General features: G+C 54.0%; 1 protein-coding gene across 1 annotated transcript in view; it reads left to right on the forward strand.

The window, feature by feature from the left end:
* LOC105760944 (uncharacterized) overlaps positions 1–23,517 on the forward strand; it is an 82,463-nt gene that overhangs the window by 33,640 nt on the left and 25,306 nt on the right. The window contains exons 4-17 of the mRNA XM_072936809.1: positions 121–316; positions 976–1,113; positions 2,631–2,672; positions 10,478–10,727; positions 10,801–11,160; positions 13,629–13,945; positions 14,995–15,114; positions 19,426–19,464; positions 19,595–19,648; positions 20,652–20,705; positions 21,702–21,809; positions 22,487–22,540; positions 23,176–23,229; positions 23,358–23,402. Coding sequence (XP_072792910.1) covers positions 121–316; positions 976–1,113; positions 2,631–2,672; positions 10,478–10,727; positions 10,801–11,160; positions 13,629–13,945; positions 14,995–15,114; positions 19,426–19,464; positions 19,595–19,648; positions 20,652–20,705; positions 21,702–21,809; positions 22,487–22,540; positions 23,176–23,229; positions 23,358–23,402 — 1,831 coding nt within the window. The remainder of the gene's footprint in view (positions 1–120; positions 317–975; positions 1,114–2,630; positions 2,673–10,477; positions 10,728–10,800; positions 11,161–13,628; positions 13,946–14,994; positions 15,115–19,425; positions 19,465–19,594; positions 19,649–20,651; positions 20,706–21,701; positions 21,810–22,486; positions 22,541–23,175; positions 23,230–23,357; positions 23,403–23,517) is intronic.

Here is a 23,517-nt window from a genome sequence, read left to right on the forward strand (position 1 = left end):
TCCTCATGTCTGCACTGAGGATGGATACGTGAGGGACCCGGGAGCTGCTAAGGGGTGAAGCCTGCTCCTGGGTCAGGTGTGGGATGAAGTTTCCTGCTGTGCCTCCTCCCCTTCCCTCAGGTTCCCAGTGTCCTTCCTGGGCGATGGGCACTGGCACCAGGTGGCTCTCAGCATCTCCCTGGAGAGGCTGGAGCTGCACGTGGACTGCCGGCTGGTGGACAGAGTGAGCTGGTCCAACTATTTTGGGATGGGCGTGAACACCGAGGGGCTGATCATCATTGGAGGCATCATCGAGTCCTTTGAGATCCCCTTTAAGGTGAGAGCTGGGCAGGGTCAGCTCTACCTGTGTGAATGAGGCTGCAGGTTCCCTCTGATGGAATCCTTTTCCATCGCCTTCTCTTCCCAAAACAACATTTATTTTCATGCTTGGGCAGGATAAGCTAAGCAAAGGCTTGGAATTGTGCAGAGAGCTTGGGTTTGGGTCAGGGCAGCACAAGGGGCAGCGTCAGGTCACCTCTGGGCTTGATTTCCACTCATCCTCTGGTGTTGGCCATGGCTTGGACCATGCAGAGAAGTCTCTGTGCAGTCAGCATGGAAAGATCTGGTTGGGGAAGTGTCTCCAATGGCTTCAAACTTCCAAAGGGCGGGGATACATGGGATATGGGGAAGGAATTGTTCCCTGGGATGGTGGGCAGGCCCTGGCACAGGTGCCCAGAGCAGCTGTGGCTGCCCCTGGATCCCTGGCAGTGCCCAAGGCCAGGCTGGAGCAGTGTGGGACAGTGGGGGTGTCCCTGCCCATGGCATTTTGCATGGAACACCTGAAGCTGGAGAGGGAACGTTCATTGCCCAAACCATCCTGTAAAGAAACCCCTGGCTATGAGAAGCTGGAGATGACCTCCCCTGCAGGCCCTTCCAGACCTTTCCCTCTCCTCTGGAAGAAGCAGGAGCACAAACTCTGGTTTCTGTCTCTTCCAGGGCGCTCTCCAGCAGCTGACCTTCGTGATGGGAGACCCAGCAGCTGCTGCTCAGCAGTGCCACAGCTACAAGTCCACCTGCCCAGGCTCCTCCAGCCTCCTCAGGGCCCCGTGGGAGCTCTCAACAGCCTGGCCAGAGGTGTGGCTGGGGACAGCTGGCAAATTTAGGGACTGCTGGGCCAAGCTTTTCCTCGGCGTCACACGATTCCAAGGAAAAGCCCAACCCAGGGTGTCGCCTGGAATTGGTGGGATCTCCAGTTTGGGATGGGGTATGAGGAGGTGGGGTGGTTCTTTTCCATCCCTTCGAGTCACAGATGGGTTTGGTGCCAAGGAGAGTGAGTTAAAGGGAGAGTTTGGGATCCAGGGAAAGCCTGGGGGTGGCTATGACTGAATGTGCTCGTGTGTGTGGCACAGGAAGGCTTTGAGCAATGCTGCAGCTGGAGCTGTGCTTCTGAGAGGAGGTGCGAGCTGTCCTTGGGAATTGGACAGCACTCTGGAATTCCTGCCCACTCCCAGCAGCATTGCATCCTTTGGTACTTCATCCTTCCACAAGCTGTCCCTCAGTTCTGCCAGCATTGCTGGAAAATGGAAATTTGGGGGACTTCGCTTTCATTGTGGCGTTCAGCATTTTTTCAACAACCATATCTGTGTCCAAAAGCCCAGATCACATCATAAACCCCCCAAAACATGAAACACCCAGGTTTTCCTCAGGAGCTGGAGCTGGCCCAGGGAAAATTTTCACATCTTGGGCCAGGTACCTCCGCAGGAAGTGCTTCATAGGAGCCTGGAAAAAGCTGGGGAGAGGCAAGTGCTGGATGTCAGCACCTGGCACGAGCCTCCCCCTGGTGTGTAACCCATGTCTGTGGGCTGGGGAGGAGCTGGGACAGCTGCTGGGAAAGGGCAGTGCCAAGGGTGTGCCACGGGGCACCTGCCCTGTCTGGCTCCTGGTTCCTTTGGGATGCTGGAGCCAGCAGATCAGGCAGGGAACAGGGCGTGGTGGTGGCACCTGGGACAGCCCTGCAGTGGCTGCTGCACTCCCAGGGCTGCTTTGGTTTGTGCTGGTTGTTTGGAGAGGAGGATTTGTGGGAAAGCACTGCTGATGGGGAATTGAGGAGCTGGCAGTGTGGAGCAGGCTGAGTCTAACACTGAGCTGCTTCCCTCCTGCTCTGGGGATGACAGGAGTGGTCAGTGTAACCCCAAGTGGCCACTGCAGCCCCTGCTCATCCCAAAATGAAACCTCCATTGTCCTGAGCTCCAGAGGCCTGGAGCTCTTCCATGAATGGCTCTGGGGTCTCACCCATCAAGCAGAAAATTTCACTTTGAGCATCACTTTAAGGAAGTTGCCTGCAGGTTACCCCTGGGATAATTCTACCCCACATTCCCCCAGTTCCCATCCCTTGCTGGCCCTCCCCAGGACTGAGGAGCTTCCAGATGAACAGAAACTGCAAAAAACCCACCAAGCTCTTGAGAGGTTTGATCAGAAGCCATTCCCTGATGTTGCTGGGAAGGATTGGCTCCCGCTGTGCATTCCCTGGATGTTTCCTGTGCCAGCAGAGATAGCTCCTCAGTCCTGGAGCCAACAACAAACACATGCTGAAGTCAGTGCTGGTCCTTGGGCAGTGACGTTTTTCCTCTTGTCTCTCTCCAACTCTCCAGGTGCCAAAGGAAACCAATGAAATCCAGGATTCATCTACTCAGGTATGGCTCCTGCCCTGTCCTGCCTCGTGTCCCTGTGCTGTCACCCCCAGGCTGTCTCCTGGGGACAGGAGTTGCTCTAATAAGCAATAAGGCAAAGCTGAAATACCCAGACAATGCCATTATAATTACGATTTTCTTGGCTGTTTTTGTTAATTTCTTTGCTGCCACCTCTCTCTTTAATGGTTTGAACGTTCCTTGCCGTGTCCCAGACCTGGTGGAGGTCATGGTGAGTGCTCAGGTGACCTTCCTGAGCGTTTGCAGGGAGCCAGAGGGGAGGTGGCGGGGCAGGGAATGAGGTGGATCAGCCATGGGGATTTGTGGATCTGCCTGGGAGCTGAGCCAGGCTGGATTAGCCCGGAAGGAAGGAGGTGAGGTCAGCAGGGGGGCAGGATTTGGGATAAAGCAGGATGCCCACTGCTCCTGCCCACAGTGGGATGTGCTGCCTGCCTGGGGAGGCGCCCCCAGGATGTCCCTGCTGCTGCTGAGGGGCTGGGAAGGGCTGGAGATCTCTGTGGGAGGGGGTGGTTGTGGTTCTGGGGCCCTCCTTGGCGTGGCTTCCTGGGACCTGGTGCTGGCAGAGGGATGGGTGCCCCCAGTCCCACTGGAGCTCTGGTTCTGAGCTCTTTGGTGGAGCTGCTGTCCCCCAGCTGGAGCTGGGAGCGTGTCCCCAGCTCTTGTGCATGTGCTGGGGACATGAGGGAGTGCTCTGACAGAGGCTGGCTTCATGTTCCTGCTTTATTCCTGCTTTATTTGGGGTTTTTAGCCAAGCTTTGCTGTTCAAGTCCACGAAAACACAACAGCAAATGAAAATTGAGATGTGTGTGTGTGTGACTGAGATTTGTGTGTGTGTGACTGAGATCTGTGTGTGTGTGACTGAGCAGTTCAAGTTCTTCATTCCCCTCCTGGCTGCTGTTAACTCTTTGGGGACAGGCTCTCTTCTCTCAGCTGGCTTTCACTGCCTGGCTACACCTGCATAATTCCAAACTGGACTTGGCCAAGTGGCCTTTGGCAGCTCTGCTCCGGGCTCAGCAGCTCAGGGGGGATGTGCTGTGGGTTTGGAATGAACTGAGGTGGCAAAATCACCTTTCCTGGGCACTTATGGAAGGTGGGCTCTGCCATCCTGCTGGATCCTCTTTGGGGTGTGATTCCCACCTGGGGGTTCTTCCAGACCCTGGCAAGGCGTTGCCATAACAAGGAAAGTGGTGAAATTCATAGGTCTGCCGGGGAAAACGAACAATATTCTGGATTTGGGACAAGTTTATTTTTCAAGCACTTAATAAGGAGCAGAGACGCCTTGGAATATTTGGCGTTAAGATTTATTAGGAATAAAAAAGGAGTTTGGCAGTGATGAGGAGCAGCCCAGCTCTGCTGCAGGCACAGGCCACAGCTCTGCTTCCTAGTTCCTTTGTTCATTTAGAAGTAAATTAGTACATTGGTGAATTCCTTAATTGTTAATTAGAGCTAAATAATTATGGAGGCTCAGGGTGATGGCAGAGGAAGAGGTAATGGGGGAAGGCAATAGATGGGTTTGTTACTGGCAGTGATACCTGAATTGCAGCCCACTCCTTTTGGCAATTTTTTTTTGAGGAATAAATTGCCATTTCTGAGCAATCTCTAGGGCATGGATGGTGTTGAGCCACTTCTGCTGTATTTTGTTTTCTCTTAGACTGCCTGTCCTAAACGTGACAGGAGGGCTGAGCTGAATGGCTTTTCCAAGGCAGCTTAACCTGGGATCCTAAAGGCATTCACCACACAGTCAAAGCTTACATCCCACTGTTTAATGTTCTGGGCAGTCCAACTAGTTGGGAAATTCCTTCTTGATTTAAAAATGCTGTGAAAGCTCTGTGGAAACCCTTGGTTGGGTCGTGGCACTTCTGTTCTCTGGTGCTTAGGTTTGTCAGTGGGCACAGCTGCTATGGGAATCGCTCCTTCAGGCTCGCTCAATCCTAAAATTCCATCCTTCCTGTCCAGCCAGAGGAGCCTGTGGAAATTGGGACTTGCACATACTCCTGGTTCTGGGCTTCAAAACACCCGTGACAAAAAGCCCATCCTGACTAACAAAGACAAGCCCTCATGAGGGAACTGTCCCTCCTCCATCCCACCGCTTCCAGGAGCTCTGGGGCCGCTGGTTCCTTGGAAAAGGTGGGATAATACCAAATATCCCCATGGGGAATGTGACTGGCAGCTGGAGCCCAGCTCTGTCTCCTGCTCTCAGGCCTTATCTCGAGGTGCTGTTCCTGATAGCTCTGGTATCTCAGCCCCTGCAGAGCTCACAGTCCAGTTTCTCCAGCAGGATAAGATCTGTGGATGATTTAATATCCTACAAACCCACTGTGGGATAAATGTAATGATAAATTGATTATTTTGGTGTATTCCCTTCCCAAATCCAGCACCCAGGTGTGATATGGGCTGAAGCCCTGAGGCATGGCCCCATCCCCTCCCCAGCAATGAGGGCAGAGCAGAGGGGCTGTGCTGAGCTCCAGGAGGGGTTTATCCCCTCCAGAGCCCTGCTGTGGGTGCTGCAGCTCCTCAGGTACAACTGGCACCTGATCTGCTGCTGGCCACGGCCCATGGCATTTCCTGGCACTTATTCCTTCTTTAAATCAGTCCAACCTTGATTTTTTTTTTTTTTTATTATGATGCAGCCTCTTCTAGGGGCTTGATGCTAGAAAATGCTGGGAAAACTAGTTTAAAATAGATGTCGAGTGAATCACCTTGTCCCTTTGGCTGTTGGATGGAAGAGGCTTCTATTAAAGAAAAAAATCTGTTTCCTGGGAGAAGACCCTGAGCTTTGAACTCTGTTTTACTCAGCCTGACCCGGCTGAAAATTAGGGCAGAATGTTATGCTGGTTGTCTGTGCTGCTGAAAACAGGGATGCTCCAAGCTGGGCTTTAACCCCTTTGCCACTGAGGAGGTTTTGGAGTGTGGCACAAGCAGAAAAGCCCTCCAGAGGTCCAGCAGCACTGTTATCTTTGTCAATAAAACACTCTTAGGCTCCTCAGGCAAGATACCAAGTTAGAAACTCTTTCCAAAGGCATGGCATTAATTGCATATCTGTGCTTTCTTTATTAATGAGCCCTGTATCAGTTCTGTTATTTCACTTGGGCTCAGCTTGAGGGAAGAGGTCTGTAATTACTCAAAGCTTCCCGTTTGCCTTTTTTTTGCCTTTCTTTTTTTAAGTTCCATATTGGCACAACACAAAGCCTTTTCCCAGTCAGTCCCCTGGAGCTTCCCCAGCTCTCTGAGCCAAACTGAAAATTCAGTGCTCATCTTGGGGAGAGCCCGAGGTTTTAATGCTTTTGGGGTGGAATTCTTGGGCTGGGATTCAGAAATCTCTGCTCCTTGTCCCCTCTGGAATGGGATGGATTTCATTGTTACTTGGTTATGTCATCTGTATTTTCCAAGTGTGGACAGAACTGGGCTTCTCCAGCTCTTCCCACGTGGTTGCTGTGGTTGTGTTAGTGTCACCTGGCAGGTGACAGTGGGGACCCAACCTGTGGCTGGGGCAGAGACTTCTGCCTTTATTTTCCTTCTCTAATCCAATTTTCTGCAAGTCGCAGACCCGGCCTTGCATGTCACGTGCCAATTCCTTCTTTTTTCCCTTCTGTTTTGTCATCTTTAATGGCTGCTTTCAATCTGGGTTCCTTCCCCACTTCCCAGCTGGAATTTCTGGGAGTTCAAACCCACATGCCTCACTCAACTCTCACGCTTTTGGACAGCCTCAGAGCTGTTCCAAATTTGTCCCTCTCAGCTGGTTCTCCTCTAAATTTGGCCAGTTTGGAGGAGCAAGGATGGATTCTATTGATTTTGGCTTTTAGTTGTGTTGACACAAACCAATATAATCCAGCCTTGTGCCTCAGTAATTTTTCCTTAGAGCCCCTTTTCCCCTGAGCCTTGCCAGATGGGAGTTTCCAGGGTGGACCGTTCCCATGTCAAGTGTTGAAGTTGAATTAAAACCTCCTTTCCTTCACTGTGTGGGAATTCTGGGCTCCCAGTGCCAGCTGCCAGGCCTGGATGTGGCTTCCCACTGGGATTCCCAGGCTGGCACATCCTGTGGGGGCTGTTCTGCACCAGCATCACCTCGTGGGAACCTGAACACTTCAGCTCCTGCAGCGCCTCTCAGCTCGTGGCTCATTCCACTGGGGGATTCTCACCACAATTTTCCTCACCTGCTGGTTCAGTTGTGTGGAAATCTGAGCAACCCGGCCTGTGGAAGGTGTCCCTGCCCTTGGCAAGGGTGGAGTGAGATGGGATTTGAGGTCTTTTCCAACCCAAACCATTCCCTGACATCATGTGCCACAGTTATCCACAGGTAACTGTCCTTGAGGAACTGGTTTTTAAATTTCTGGCTGCTGCTGCCCCTGGGGTTAATCTGCCAGTCCCATGGAGCAGAGAGGTGCTGCTGTCTTCCATTCATTTTTCACTTCAAGGTGTACAAAATGAGGCACCAAGTTGCTGTAGCCGAAACTTTCCAGTCCTGGGGATTGCAAAAATGTGTTTTAAGGAAATTACTGCTTTGGATCAAAACTAGAAAAATTGGTTGGAGGGAGAAATACAGATCAAGTGGGGAAGCTGAAATACATTGATTTATTTTTTCACCATTAAAGGTGTGTTTCAAGACCTGCTTTTAACCAGAAACCCCACAAAGCACCAAAATATAACATCAAAACTGCACGGCTGCAAGGTTTAATTTCTGAAAGAAAAATTCTTTGTTTCAACTCTGTTTTTACAGCTCCCCACTTCAGATGTTTATAAAAGAATCTTTTCAAACTAAAAGCTGAACATTTAAAAGTGAGAATTTCCTTTTCTCCTGCATTTGGGATGGGAAGAGCTTGGACATCTCCAATGTGATGGCAGCAGATCAAAGCTTCAGCAGCTCCTGCTGCCTTTGGAGCTCCTCTGCCTCCCGTGGTCACCCCAAATGGGGCTTGGTTGGGGTCTCACCTGAAGGATCACCCCTTCAGGCAGGGAAATTGTTGTTTTTTACATTCTCCTTGGTGCTCCCCAGCCAGTGGAGCAGAGCAGAATGGTGTCAGAGTTGAGAAAGTCACAACACAAAGCAACACTGCGTTTTCAGAAGGCTTCAAGCTGTTTTTATTCTAGACTTTACATTTTCTACATTCTTACAAACACATTTTTTATACATTCTTACAAACTCATAACTTACACTTTACTCATTGGTCAGGAAATACAAACCAAGTGTCATTGGAACAGGCAGTGGCAGGTTTCTCTTATTTCTCCTTCTTTCTTTCTTGGTTTCTATGTCAACAACCTTGGTAGAAAATTCTTGCAGGGGTGAACATGGAGCTTCTTATCAAACTTCTCTGGCTCACAGAATTCTCTGTAAAAGCTCTTGCACAGAACGGGAGCCAGGTGAAGGGCTCAGCCCACGGAATGTGGGAAGAAGGAAGGGAAGGACTCCCCAGGTTTCCTTCCCAGCCCTGCAAGGCAAGCGTGGGGCTGCATCTCCCTCTAGTGACTCCTCTCAGCTGGTTCCTCGAGCAGCTCCTCCAGCAGGAGCCACCAGGCAGGGCTGGTGCCACCAGCTCCAGGTGCCACCAGCTGTCCCTGTCCCCACGGAGCCTGGTGGGAGCACGGAGCGGGCTACAGGCAGGACTGGGGGCCATGTGGAAATGCTTCAGCTGCTCCAGGAGTATTGCAAAATATAGGTGAACCTGGGGGAAGAAATGATGATGTCTGACTCCAATTCAGAAGGCTGAATGATTTCTTTATTATAACTGTACTATAATATATTAATATACTATTTAAAGGAGGTATTAAAAACTACATACCTACTCTAACTACCATGTTTAACTAACAACTTGGGACCCTCTCTGAGAGTCCAGCCCCAGGTGGGTTGGATTGGCCATCAGGCTCAAACAATCCTCACCAGAATCCAATCAAGCATTCACCTCAGGTAAACAATTCTCCAAACACATTCCACATAGAAAAAACAAGGAGCAGAAATAGAAATTTGTCGGAATCTGTGATATTGATGATCCCGAGATCGTAGAAAGTCTCTGTCTTTCTGCTCCGCTGCCAAAGCAGAAGCCATAATTGGTCTGTGCTGTTTCAAGGTTGTTTATTCTGTTTATCTCTAACATGTTCTGCTGCCCTGCCGCAGCTCTGTCCTGCAGGGCAGCGTGTGGGGCTCTGCCCTCAGTGGGATGGTACAAACATTAAATACCACAAACTACCTGTGCTGGATTTACAATAATGTGCCAATATCTGTCACCTACGTTGGACAGTGTGTCCCCAGCCTGAACCAACAGAAAAATGCCAACACCACAGTGAAACATGGAGGGCATGAAGAAGGAGAAAAAGGACAAGACACACCCAATTTCCTCCATCTTATCCCCTTTGAACCCCTTATCTAGAACCCTAAAATTTTACTTTTGCACCCGTGCCACACTTAATTATTACTGATATCAAACACTCAGAGCTTGTAATTCATCCTGTAAGATTGAAAATTCTTTTCCATGGACAGAGATCACAGCCAGTGTCTCTGGGGGCTCTGTCCAGGGGGGTTCCTGACCCCTGCCAGGGTCCCAGACCTGCCAGGGCAGCCAGAGGGAAGCTCTGGATTCCCACAGAAATTGTTTTCTCTTTCTTCTCTCTGTGCTCCTCTATGAAAAATCCTGAAAGAAAGATGTCCTTGCAACACAGGAGAGCAGCTCCAGGACCTCCACACCCACCCACAAGCCCAGCCTGAGGTGCTTTCACTGGTGCTGGGTGGGATTTGGAAATGCAGGGAACTCTGAAGTTCCATTCCTTTTCCACCGTGGGTGTTTGTGTGTTGAGTGTGGAGATTTCTCCCAGCGCTGCAGTTTTCCCCCCTCCAAGGGCAGTGCCTGGGCTCTGCTGGGGATTCCAGGGCTGACAGAGCCCTTGAGACCTGCAGGGACCGTTCAAGGTGACAGCAGAGGACAGAGGGAGCCCTGTGCAAGTCACTGCCCTAAATGAAATTACTGGGAGCATCCAGGAGGCTCCTCCTGGCCTTGTGCCTGTCTCCCCTTCCCAGCCCCCGGAGGTTTGCAGCTGCTCCAGTGGGAAGTTGTGTGGTGGGGGTCCGAGCTCCCCTCTGACCTGCTGGCACCATTCCCCCAGGAGGACACCAGGAGCCCTGGAATCTGCAGGAGCAGGAGAATCCAGAGCCTGAAGGGACACATCGATCCCTGCTGTAACTCTTCCAGTGATTGCTCTCAAGATTGGATTTCTGTCGTTAGGCTGTGGGCTCTGGGGAGAGCTCAGAGCCCTTCCAGGGCCTGAAGGGGCTCCAGGAGAGCTGCAGAGGGACTGGGGACAGGGGATGGAGGGACAGGACACAGGGAATGGCTCCCACTGCCAGAGGGCAGGGATGGATGGGAGATTGAGAATCGGGAATTGTTCCCTGGGAGGGTGGGCAGGCCCTGGCACAGGTGCCCCAGTGTCCCTGGTGGAAGGTGAGTTTTGGTTTGGTTTGTAGCTGGTTGCAGTCTCCTGCTCGTTCTGGATGAACTGCCCCAGAATTTGAGGGCTCCTGCCTGGGGCTCACAAACTGTGCCCTGCATTGTTCCCCAGCAGCATTCCTACATGTGGGAAATGAGGAATTATAGGATCATAAGGTCAGAAATGACCTCCAAGGCCATTGAGTCCAGCCTGTGACCTTGTCACCCAGAGCAGAGCACTGAGTGCCACGTCCAGTCATGCCCTGGACACTCCCAGGGCTGGTGACTCCACCACCTCCCTGGGCAGGTCATTGAGCAGGAAAGGAAAAAAATAAGTGAACCCTTCAAATTTCATTTTTTTCCCTTCTCTCTTTTCAGGATTCCAGAGTCACCAGTTCAGATTCGGCCCCGGGGCCACCTTGGCCATGGGAGGATGCCCAGGGCACCCTCAGCCTCCAGCCTGATGGGAATGCCCTGGCTTCCCCCTCTGCCCACGAGCTGCTATCAGCTGAGGAGGAGGAGGAGGAGGAGGGCAGCCTTTCCATTGAGGATGAAGGCTTTGAGCTGCTGAACTCCACCTACAATAAAATCACTGGTCCGGGCAGGCCAGCACTCAGGAGAAGCTCAGGTGAGTCAACGATTCTCCTCCTTTTCTCCAGCACAATTTCTGGGAATCTGACAGTGCTTCATCCACCCAGCAGCCTCCATCAAACCCCCCCGAGCAGCCAAGAAGGAGCGTGGCTCTGACCCCCGGGAGGAGAACGTCACCACGGAGAAGCTGTCGGGGGACACCAGCGCTCAGCGGCGGCTCCCGCCCGGCAAACCCCACCTGGACCCCAAAGTGTCCCCACCAGCTCATCGGGGGGCTGCTCCCAAAGGAAACGTCCCCAAAGGTCCCCTGAGGGCAGGGGCAGTGCTGGGTGTCCCACAGCCTCCCCTTGGAGCGGGACAGTCTGGATTGTGGGTGGCACGTGGAGGACAGGGCTGTGTGAAGCCGGGACCACCGGGGCTGCCGGGACCGCCTGGGCTGCCGGTGAGTGGAGCACGGGAGGGAGGGGTGGGTGGGTGGTGGGCAGAGGCTGCTGAGACAGGGGGAACAGCACAGGGAAGGCTCCTCCAGGGTGGGGAACCTTCTCCAGGGTGGGGAACCTTCTCCAGGGTGGGAAATGTTCACCAGGGAGGGAAATGTTCCCCAGGATGGGGAACCTTCCCCAGGGTGGGAAATGTTCCCCAGGGTGGCAAAACTTCTTCAGGGTGGCAAAACTTCCCCAGGGTAGCAAATGTTCCCCAGGGTGCAAAATGTTCTCCAGGGTGGGGGAACCTTCTCCAGGATGGGGAAACCTTCTTCAGGATGGGAAATGTTCCCCAGGGTGGGAAATCTTCTCCAGGATCGGGAAACTTCCCCCGGATGGGAAACCTTCTCCAGGGGGGGGAATGTTCTCCAGGGAGGGAAATGTTTCCCAGGGTGGGGAAACTTTCTCCAGGATGGGAAACCTTCTCCAGGGTGGGGAAACCTTCTCCAGGGTGGGAAATGTTCCCCAGGGTGGCAAAACTTCCCCAGGGTGGCAAATGTTCCCCAGAGTGGGAAACCTTCCCCAGGATCGGGAAACTTCCCCAGAGTGGGAAACCTTCCCCAGGGTGCAAAATGTTCTCCAGGATAGGGAAACCTTCTCCAGGGTGGGGAATGTTCTCCAGGGAGGGAAATGTTCCCCAGAGTGGGGAACCTTCTCTAGGGTGGTGAAACTTGCCCAGGATAGGAAACCTCCTCCAGGATAGGAAACCTTCTCCAGGGTGGGGAACCCTCCCCATGCAGGCGCAGTGGGGCTGTGCATTGACCTTGTGAAAAGGTTTTTGATATTCCTGGAGAGTTCTTCAGAAACATCACTGAAAACTGGAGATAAGATGATTGCCTTGTCCTCCTTGCTCTAGAGATGGTCTCAAATCATTCAGCCACGCTGTGGGTTTTTATTTCACACTGGTCCAGCCCAGAATTAGGCTGAGGGGACCAGAGGGGACCAAACCCTCTCCTCCAGTCCCCACACAAACCCCTGCACCCACCCACAGACCCAGCTGGCATCGTTGGCTTTGGCTTCTTCACCCCCAAAATGGTGCCAGGTTCAAAGCAGAGCACTGAGTTTATCTTTTAATAAGTTATGACTGTTTTTCAAGTCATTCAGTCATTACAGAGGATGAAAAAAGGGAAATTTAGAAAAAAAAAAAGGTAAACTTAGACTAGAGAAATGTTTAGAGGAGTCACGTCTTCACTGAGGATAAAAAAAGGAAAATTGTAAAAAGAAACTGTAAACTTGAAATAGAAAAAGCTTTAGAGGAGTCTTATCTTCATTGAGGAGTAGCTGAAAATGGTTTTAAATATTTTTCTGTGTTTGTTTATTCTGCCAAAATTATTCCCCTTATTTGGTTCCATTTTCTTAACTATTTCTTTAGGAAATTTTATATTTTATTTTATTTATTTTTATTTTTATTTCTAAGTGACCCTGGGCACCTTCTCTTCCCTTTTCCTTCCATCCCTGTGAAAGTTGTGGGTTCTGCCCTGGGGCTCGGGGGGATCCTGCAGGACCATTTCCATGGCTGTGTTTGAGGGACCTGGCACTAAATCCATCATCCCCGAGCCAGGCTTGGTTTAAATTTAGGACTGCTAACTTCCCCCTCAAGCCACCTCCTTGCTGCTGCAGCTCCTGCCTGCAAAAATAGAAGAAAATGGCAAAAGGAACAGATGCTGGAGGCTGAAAAAATCCCAGGAGCAGAGGAAACGTCACGACGTGTGACAGCCCTGCTGTCCCCCAGCAGCGGGGGAACTGCTTTCCTCTCCTGGAGAAAGGCTGGGGATGGGATTTTTGTCCTTGGTGCTGATGTCCTGGATGGAAACACCGGCACCAGAGCTCCAGCCCAGCTGTAGGAGCTGACAGGAAAGATGGAAAAGGGCTCTGGAGGGCATGGAGTGACAGGACAAGGGGAGTGGGAAAAGAGCTTGGAAAAACAGCATGGAAAAAGAGTGGGTTTAGATGGGATATTAGGAATAAAATCTTTTCTCTGAGGGTGACCAGGCCCTGGCACAGGTGCCCAGAGCAGCTGTGGCTGCCCCTGCATCCCTGGCAGTGCCCAAGGCCAGGCTGGACAGGGCTGGGAGCAGCCTGGGACAGTGGGAGGTGTCCCTGCCATGGCAGGGGTGGCACTGGGTGGATTTAAGGTCCCTTCCAGCCCAAACCAGGCTGGGATTCCGTGTAGGACTGAAGCTCAGTGGTGGCACGTGCCAGCCATGGCCAGAGCCATCAGATGTGTCTCCAGCCTGGCAGCCTCCCCTGAGGACGGAGGGCAGGGGGGCTCTGGGGCCTCCATGGAGAGGGAACTGAGCCGTGGAGCTCTGTGGGCTCTGATCCCAGATCACATCTCCCACCAGTTAAAAGCAACAGATATTTTAGTCCTTGTCCAAACACCTATTGGAGTGTGGATATGATTCAATTTTAGGGGATTTTTTTTTTTTCCCTAACACATTGCCTGTCCTTCCCAGGTGTCAGGAGATGTTCTCCTGCTCCCCTGCCCGGTCTGGGCTGTTTCTGTGGTTATGCAGGGTGGCACAGCTCAGCTGCTGGTGCCAGGGCAGCAGCACCCAAACCAGGGGGCTCTCCCCACCCCACACTGGGTTTTGGGGTATTTCTTGGGGACTGGTTTGCTCTGAATCAGCCATTTCAGTCCTTGTTTCCCCAGGGGCTGTGGCCCTGCTCACTCAGTCCCTGTGGGATGTCCCCTCTGGGGTCACAGCTCTGCTCCTTTGCCTTTCAGGGCTGTCCCGGCAGACGGGGGCTGGTGGGACCCAAAGGAGACAAAGTGAGTACCCACAAAAACAGTGTCCAGTGTGGGCTGTGGGGCTGGCACCACCGTGGTTTGGGTTGGTTTGGGGGTTTTTCATCCACAGGCAGTGGGAGCTCCTGAAGCTGCAGGGCAAGGACCTGTCTGTGGGTTTGGAAGAGGAAGGAACTGGATTTAGTTAAGCCGTGCTTGAGTTCTGGGGAGTTTTGAGCAGCACAATATGAAAAATGACATTGAGTTATCAGAGAGTGTTCAGAGGAGGCCACAAGGGCAGGGTCTGGAGGGGCCGTGAGGAGCAGCTGAGGGCACTGGGATGGTTCACTGGGGCAGGCTGAGGGCAGAGCTCCCCGGGGGCTGCAGCTCCTCCCCAGGGGCAGCTCCAGCTCTGCTCTGGGACAGGGACAGGAGCCAGGAACGGCTGGAGCTGGGCCAGGGCAGCTCAGGCTGGAGAGCAGGAAAGGTTCTTCCCCCAGAGGTGCTGGCACTGCCCAGGCTGCCCAGGGAATGGGCACGGCCCCGAGGCTGCCAGAGCTCCAGGAGCCTTTGGCCAGCGCTGCCAGGGGTGCCCAGGGTGGCATCCAACCCTTTGGGACATCGAGGTGTTGCAGCATTTCTGAGAGAGAGAGGGAATGATTTATGTTTGGAATGAGATTTGAGCTACTCCAGTCTAGGCCTCAGATTTGGGCCTTGTGAGGCCTTCCAGCCTCTGAATCAGTTAGAAATTCAGAGTGGGATTTTGGGGGTCTGGGCAGGGACAGGAGTGGGCTGGGTGATCCTTGGGGTCTCTTCCAGCTCAGGATATTTTCTGATTCTGTGGCTGAGCTGCCTGGACAAGCTGCTCCCTTCCCTTTGGGCTCTCAATGGGAGGTGGAGCAGCTTCAGCTCAGGTCACCTGGAGGAGGGACACTAGTGTGTCCCAAAGCCCAGCCCCATTTCATATCCATGAAATCACCTTGCAGGGACATTTGTCCTGCCCTCCCTGCCCAGCCCCGACACTGCCCTGGCTCAGAGCCTGTGCTGAGGCCCAAAGCCATGCTGGTTTTAAGGAGCTGCCCTTGTCTCTGCAGGGATTCCCGGGGGCCGTGGGGAGGACGGGGCCCCCAGGTGAGCCTGGCCCTGCTGGCACCCCCGGTGTGCCCACCATTGTCCTCTGGAGGAACTCCAGGGAGGACTGGCAGTCCTTCATGGTGAGTTACAGCCACAGGGCACAAGTGCTGCACTCACACCTCCCCAGCAGCTCCCTGCATCCCTGGGATGGGATGGGATGGGATGGGATGGGATGGCATGGCATGGCATGGCATGGCATGGCATGGCATGGCATGGCATGGCATGGCATGGCATGGCATGGCATGGCATGGCATGGCATGGCATGGCATGGCATGGCATGGCATGGCATGGCATGGCATGGCATGGCATGGCATGGCATGGCATGGCATGGCAGGAAGGGTTTGCTATGGCTGAGATTCCTCATTGTTGGGTGGGAGGTGCGGGCAGAGGGGACATGCCAAGGAGGGAGGTGCAGCTGACTGAGGGTGGCTCTGTGGGTGGAATGGGATCAGCGTGTGCCCTGTTCCTCTGTCCCCTGGGACTGACCAGGACATCCTGCCCCCCACGGTCCATCCATCACCTCGCTGGGATGGTTCTGCAGGACAGGGCCCAGGGAAGATCCAAGCCAGGCACAGGCAGCCCTTCTCCTGCTCTGTGCTGCTGATTACAAAGCCCCTGTCCTGCTTTGCACCCTGTCCCAGCTCCTGCTGTGCCCCAGCCTTTGGCTCACAGGGTTTGTGCCAATCCAGCTTTCTCTGAGGTGTTTTCTCCCCTGACGGGGTCTGTGGGGAGGCAGGAGTGCCTCAGGCACTGCACAGCTGGATGCAAAGCTCCATGGGGTGACTCCAAAACTCACTGAACAGCCCAGCCAGGCTCATCGAGAATTCCCAACTCCTCACAGCACAGCCACTGCTGTGATTAAGCTTAATTTTAACTCCCTGTGGAGCCTGGCCTGGGCAGGGCAGCAGCTGCAGGCATTGGGTTTTAAGTGCCCCAGGTGCTTTTCCTGGGGCTGGAAATGCTCTTTGCTTTATCTCTGCTGTCCCTCAGGGCCCTGCAGTGTGGCACGATGCTATCAGCGCCTTCAGGGGCAGAGCAAGGGGCTGATGAGAGCTCAGAGTCACACTCCAGCTCTCTACAATGGCCCTGGGCAGGATATTTGAGTTCTCTGCTGCTCCTTCACTGGGGAAGAGCCTCATTGGAGGCAAATGCCCAGGATTTGGGGGCAGGGGCTGCAGGGAGGATCTCTGCTCTGCCAGCACAGCACCCCCGGGGTGGGGATGGTGCTGCAGGAGGAGGAGGAGGAGGATGGTGCTCTGCTGGTCTGGATCTGAGCTTGGATGGACCTGCTGGGAATCCTTGGGCCAGAGCTCTGTGGTTTTGGGTTGGACTGGATCGAAGCAGAGATCAGATTCCTGCTGGGAAGCGCAGGAGAGTTGATCATCTGCTGAAGTTTTGGTTCACCTGGAGAACCTCCTTGTTCTCCCACCGTCCTGCTGCCCAGGGCAGGAGCTGTGCAGCTCCCAGTGCTGCCAGGATCCATCACGGGCACACAGTTAATGGGGTTGTTAACGGGGGCGAAGGAAAAGCAGCTCAAGGCTGCTGTGATTCCAAGCCCCTGCCCTGTGTTTGTGTTCCCCATGTGCTGACAGATGTTGGCTGTGCCAAGGTGTGGCTGGAGGGCAGGACTGCTGCTGGCTCCTTCTGGAGCTGGCTGCAGCAGTGGGCAAGTCCAGAATCCTGGGCAGGAGCACTGGAGCTCCCACACTTACTGCAGAGCTTCATCTGCAGCACTGTGCTCCTTTCCTTTTATCCAGCCCTTAAAAACAGGGGGCAGGCTGGGCATTGTGCCTGGGAAGCTCGGAGGGAAAGGAAAAACTGATTCTTGAGAAAAAGAGGGAACTTCTAGGGATGTGCTGCTACTGCAGGGTTGGTACCTGCCATGGTGGGGGTGGCACAGCTTGGGGATGGCCATGGGGTGACTGCAGAGGGTGGCACAGGGTGAGGATTGCCATGGGGTGACTGCAGAGGGTGGTACAGGGTGAGGATGGTCATGGGGTGACTGCAGAGGGTGGCACAGGGTGAGGATGGCCATGGGGTGACTGCAGAGGGTGGCACAGCTTGGGGATGGCCATGGGGTGACTGCAGAGGGTGGTACAGGGTGAGGATGGCCATGGGGTGACTGCAGAGGGTGGCACAGGGTGGCCATGGGGTGACTGCAGAGGGTGGCACAGGTTGGGCAGCCAAAGCTGCTCTGCCAGGCCTGAGCTGCTCCCCCCAGGGCTGCTGAAGGGTTCCTCTGCCCCAAGGGTTCCTCTGCCCAGCTCCCAGGCTGGAGTTTTCCAGGAGCCCAAATCCCTGCAGTTGCTGCTCCCCACCCTCCCTCCCCTCCTGTTGTGCTGCTCCCCCGTCCCAGAGCTGCAGCAGCAGCAGCAGAGCTCCGACTGTTTCCTGCTGGAATTGCAGAGCCCATTAACTGCTCTCCCCCTCCCTGGCATCTGCTGCTCTGAAATCCGAGTCCCTGTCTCATGTGGGATTTTGTCTTCCCCCTTTTGAAAAGGTTGGATGAAATAATATCCTGTCCTGGGAAAATCAGAGTTCACCGATTCCTGAGACAAGGCAAAAGCGTTGGCTCTGCTCCAGCCTCCTCCAGAAAGGCTTTGGGAGTGGATTTTGAGGGAAATGAGAACTGGCTGGACAGGAGGAGCATGGTCCTGCCAGGGGCTGCACAGTTCACCCACGGAAATCAATCTGGGAGCAGCCTGAAAAGAGCAGGGATGGCATCCATCACCTGCCCCAGCGTGCTGGGCACTGCTAGGGATATTTCTGTCTCTTGAAAGCTCTGGGTTGATTTTCCTTCATGAGTTCCTTGGCTTTTCCCCTCTCTCCCCACTGGTAGTGGGGGACAGATCCTTGGAGCAGTGTTGGAATCTGAGCTACTGATGATTCTGAGATTGTAGAAAGTCTCTGTCTGTCAGCCCCACTGCCAAAGCAGAAGCCATAATTGGTCTGTGCTGGTTTCAAGGTTGTTTATTCTGTTTATCTCTAACATGTTCTGCTGCCCTGCCGCAGCTCTGTCCTGCAGGGCAGCGTGTGGGGCTCTGCCCTCAGTGGGATGGTACAAACATTAAATACCACAAACTACCTGTGCTGGATTTACAATAACGTGCCAATATCTGTCACCTACGTTGGACAGTGTGTCCCCAGCCTGAACCAACAGAAAAATGCCAACACCACAGTGAAACATGGAGGGCATGAAGAAGGAGAAAAAGGACAAGACACACCCAATTTCCTCCATCTTGTCCCCTTTGGACCCCAATCTAGAATCCTAAAATTTTACTTTTGCACCCATGCCACACTTAATTATTACTGATATCAAACACTCAGAGCTGGTAATTCATCCTGTAAGATTGAAAACTCTTTTCCATGGACAGAGATCACAGCCAGTGTCTCTGGGGGCTCTGTCCAGGGGGGTTCCTGACCCCTGCCAGGGTCCCAGACCTGCCAGGGCAGCCAGAGGGAAGCTCTGGATTCCCACAGAGCAGGGGACAGGAGGGGTTTCCCCGTGCCCTCGAGGTTGAAATTGGGGAGAACAGAGGAATGCTGCCCCTCCAGCTGCTGGGATTGGGATGCTGGATAAGGAGAGGATTTCTGAGCCATTGATGTGAGCCAGGATTTGGGGGAACTGCCTGTGCCATAAGTGTGAGGTCACTGTGGGAAGGAGGAGGAGGAAAGATGGGATTTGCCTCTCTGTGCTGCTGGTAGCTGGAGATGGACATTTTATTTCCTGGACACCTCCCAAAATTTGGGAAAACATGGCTTGGAAGTGTGCAGAGAGGAGTCTGCACTAGGTGGTCTTATTTGGAAGGAAATATGATGGGATGAACTGGTTGGGATGGGATGAATCCACTCTGGGCCTTTCAGGTTGGGTTTTCCCCTCTCTGTGCTCATCTGATCTTCAGAAAAATTTGAAGTGCATCCAAGATTTGGCTGCTGGGAGTAGCAAGAGGAAAACCTACTTGGGATCTGCTCCTCTGGGTTTTCCAGGGGCTGGAGGAGATTCCCCACCTGGAGTAGCCTCCAGGGTCAAACCAGCTGGTTTTAGTTTAAAATCTGGCAGTCCCTGTGCTCACCACAACCACGTTTCTGGCCTCTCCATATTCCAAACATTTCTGGCTGCAGGGCACCATGGAGGAGCTGAATTTCACCAAACTCAGGAGAAATGGGTTCTCTGCCTAATTTTCTACTGAAGTAGTTCCTTATTTCCTACACCTTATCCTCAGATTGACCTTTCTCCCATGCCTTGCATGCACAGAGTCTGAAATAAATAAACAAATTAAAGGAGTGGTTCATTGCTGCATCTTCCCAAGACAAGGAGAAAGCCAGCAAAAAGGGATTGGGGATGGTTTTTTTTTTAACATTTTGCTTTCCCCCCTTCATTTTTCTTCCAGCAATCATCATTTTACCAACTCCTGCACGCGGGCTGGCCGGTGAGTGCTGCTTTGGTCACTTTGAGGTTGGATTTTTCCTCCTTGGCAGCTGAGCTTTCCTTGCTCCAAGCATTTGATGGGTTTTACCCACGTTTGTTTTTTGGTTTGTTTTCTTTTATTTTTAATCCAGAGAAAACCTGGAGCTCCTGGGCCCCCAGGACACCCTGGGAAAACAGGAGCACCTGTAAGTACCAAAGCCCTGCTGTCCCTTTGGTGGCCTTGCTGCCACCCTGGCTGCCCTGGGGACACTTTCAGGGTGGATGTCCCCAAGCACTCAGGCTGGGGCTGCTGCCGTGCTGTAATTAGGGGCTTTGGGATTGGGTTTCAAAGCAGCCTAATGGATTTCTTGTCTGCTTCCCACTGAAACCTGGGATGTTTGATATCCAACCCCCAGGGTTTTCCTGGCAGCTGCAGCCCCTCTGCTCTGCCAGCTGAGCAGGGCTGGCTGAGTTTCCTGGGGCATCAGGTTCCAGCCCTTGTTTTTGGGGAAGGGACCATTGGGACCCTCCCAGAGGCACAAAAACAAGGCAGGGAAGGGCTGGGGCAGGATTTGTGTGGGGCCAGCCTGTGCTGGGGGGGGTCTCAGCCCCATGCCCACGAGCTTGGCATTGCTGGGTGATGCTTCCCCCCCATCTGGCCACAAGGCAAAGGAAAAGAAGGCAAAATTCTCTGTCCTGTCCTGACAAAATTCTTTTGTCCTAAGAAATGATGAGGGGTGGGATGTGGGGGGTGCATGTTGGAGTCAAACAAAGTCCTCATCCTCATCTCAGGGGCAGCCTTGGGAGGGTTTGTGGCTTCTGGTCCCTTTTTGGGGGACAAATCCCACTGGGGCATCTGAGCAGCAGCCCTGCAGAGCCAAACTGGTGCCCCCATTTCCACCCCCATTTCCAGCCCAGCCCATCCCTGTGCTGTGGGTAGGTTGTCACCTCCAGGAACACACACAATATTGTCCTAAGGCAAAATTCTCATCCCATCAGGATCCAAAGCAGTGGAAAAATGGATCTGCTGCTGACTCCAAACCTGCCCTGGGCACGGTGGGCAGGGTGGGGGTGCCAGGGATGTGAATTCTCCCACTGTGCCCTTCCCAGGGTCACCTTTGGGCATTGCTGCTTGTCCTGGCAGCCTGCCCAGGGCTCGGGGCAGGGTGGGGGCACACCTGGGGTGACTCAGTCCCTGTCTGTGCACAGGGAGCCTGCGGAGCACCGGGAGAGCCGGGGCAGAAAGGCCAGTGGGGGTACCCGGTGAGTGGGGCTGGGGGGTGTGGGGACACTGGGGACAGGTTCAGTGTGCCCTCAGGGCTGCCCTGGGACCCTCAGCCACCCTGCCCCTCCTGGATCAGCCCCTGCCTGGGTGAGGGAGGGCCGTGATGGGCTTGGGACAGCTTGGGAATGGTGAGGCTGGTTTGGAGGGCTGGGTCGATGCCCTGTGCCCTCCCTGCTGTGCCAGCTGGGGTGGCTCTGCACAAAGTCATTGTCCTGCTGCTCCTCTTTGCTGCAGCAGCAGGGATGGCTCGGCCACAGCTCAGCACAGCCCCTTTGGGTGCTGCACTCCTCCAGGTGACACCCCCCAAAGTCCTTTTGTCACCCTCTAGAGCCCCCCCAGCTCTGCAGGGGACGGGTGAGCTCTGCCTGTGCCCTCCATGGGATCCCTCATGGGATCCCATCTCCCCTGGGGTGCCCAGCTGGGCTCCCTGTGGGATTTAGGTGCCCTGTGGGTACCAGGAAAGGAGAGCAATGCCCCACTCTGCCACATCACTGCACTTTGCTCCACACTGCTCTGCAGCCTGCCTGACTTCAGGACTGTGCCCAGCTCAGTATAATATATTATATTATATATAATGTATATATAAAATATATATACATATTCAATTCTATTAATTGAATATAATTTAGCCCAATAAAGCTTCAGCTGCTGATGGATCCTGGCTGGATCTGCTCTGACTCCTGCACGTGGGAAAGGGTCAGGAGTGGCTTTGAGATAGATTTCACTCGACCTTCTCTCAGTGCATTTCTTTTCCCTGCCCTCCGTGCTGCTTCCTGCTGTGCAAGGCCTGGCTCCAGCTATCCCAGGGATTTGGAGGAGAACCTGGAGAGATCCACCTGCCCAACACTTGCAGCTCCTTGATGCACAGAGCTTTTCCCCAGCTCCACAGCCAGAGGCAGGCAGAGCTCAGCGTTTCTTTATTGCTTTCATAATGTGGATATTTTAATTTTCCATGCCTGGATTTTTCTCCCCAGGGGGAACCCGGGCTCCAGGGCTTGCCAGGACGTGTGGGATACCCTGGCTCTGATGGTTTCCCTGGCTTGGATGGCAAACCTGGGCCCTGGGGGCTGCCAGGGGAGCAGGTGAGCTGTGGGCAGGGCCAGGGAAGGCTCAGGATCAGGGGGAAGCTGGAGATCCAAACCCTGGGCTGGAGACAGGGAGTTCCTAAATCTGCTCTTCCTTCTCTTGCCTCTATTAGAATCTTTCTCCTCAGCCCCCAAACCAGGCAGGGCTGGATTAGTGCCTCGAGGGTTAGGTTTGCCAGGAATAAAAGGGTTGTGGGGCATCCCACAGGGGCATTAAGGGGTTGGGATACCCAGAGCTGCAGCTCCTGGGTGTGGTGGGTCTGAGCAGCAGGGCTGGGCTGCTGCACCTGGACCTCCTCCTGGAAAATAACTGCAAACCCTGGAATGGCTTGGGTTGGAAGAGACCTTAAAAATCATCTCGTTCCACCCCGTGCCATGGGCTGGGACACCTTCCACTAGATTCCACTAGACCAGTGGCCTTGAGGGCTCAAAACTGGGAGGGTGACCAGGAAATGAGAGTAATTCCAGAATGCCTGGATCGTGTCCAATCCAGGAATTTGGTTCCTTGGTGCCTGGCCTTGTCCAGAGCCTGGCAGCAACCCCTGGGGAACACAGGCTGGGACAGGGACTGGGGGGTGCTGGAAAGTTTGGGGCTCTCAGCAGCTGCTGGGGAACGGGGTGGACACGGGTGGCAGCCCCTCAGTGCCTGCCCTGCTCCTTCCTCCCCTTCCCAGGGCCTCCAGGGCTTCCAGGGTGACCGAGGGCTGGCTGGGGACAAGGGAGAAGAGGTGAGTTGGCTCTGGCTGGCACAGCCATGGGCACGATGAGGTGCCAGCCCCAGTCCCAGCAGTGCCAGCTCCAGCACGTGCTCCCAGTGCCAAACACAACACCTTTCATACTGGTTGCACTGGTGCCAGCACTGCTCCTGCAGCTCCTCCCAAGGGCTTTGTCAGCCAGGATGGAAAATGTCCATCAAACAGTGAATGCTGGTGGTTTATCACCCTTTGTTTTTTTAATTTTTCATCACTTAGTCTTCTCCAGGCCAACATTTTTAGAGCTGCCCAGGAGATTTTTGGGCTCCTCCAAAGTCTGATCATCCTGGTGGGTTTGAGACCTAATTTCTTCTTTTTGCTGCAGCAGTCCCATGTGGGTTATCCCTGTTCTGGGCCACGCTTTGTGCCCTTGTGCCTGTGCCAGCCCTGTGTCACTGCTGTGGGTGACACGCTGCCCCAGGAGCTGCAGGGAGGTGACACCACGCTGGGCACCAGCCGCCAGGCTTTGCACGTGTAGCACAACCTTGAGGGTCCCTGTTGTCCTGTCCCACCCTGATCTGTGTCCTTTGAGGCACAGCAGCCCCAGTTTAACTCCTGCTGGCCCAGCTGGGGCTCATCCTTGCTCCCATTTCATCCCTGTTCCTTTGCAGGGTTTCTTGGGGGACCCTGGAGCAGCTGGGGACAAAGGAGAGAAGGGAGTGAAGGTGAGGGTGGCTGTCCCTGCCCCTCACAGCCCTGCCAGGGTGGGCAGGGGTCTCTCCTTCCCCACCACAGCCCCCCAGCCCCAGCTCCTGCTCTCCTCCATCACTCAGGCTGCTCTTGGCTTTTCCAGGGGGTGAAGGGAGAGAATGGGCTGCCAGGTCCTGCAGGGCTCCAGGTGAGTTACCTGGGGAGCTGGAGGTGTCCCACACCCTCCATGCCCTTTGCTGGCCTGTCCCCTGTCCTTCTCTGTGGTGTCCCCAAGCTCCAGCCCACGCTCTCCTGGCTTTGGC

This window comes from Taeniopygia guttata, chromosome 17 (assembly GCF_048771995.1).
Source record: "Taeniopygia guttata chromosome 17, bTaeGut7.mat, whole genome shotgun sequence".
NCBI classification, from domain to species: domain Eukaryota; kingdom Metazoa; phylum Chordata; class Aves; order Passeriformes; family Estrildidae; genus Taeniopygia; species Taeniopygia guttata.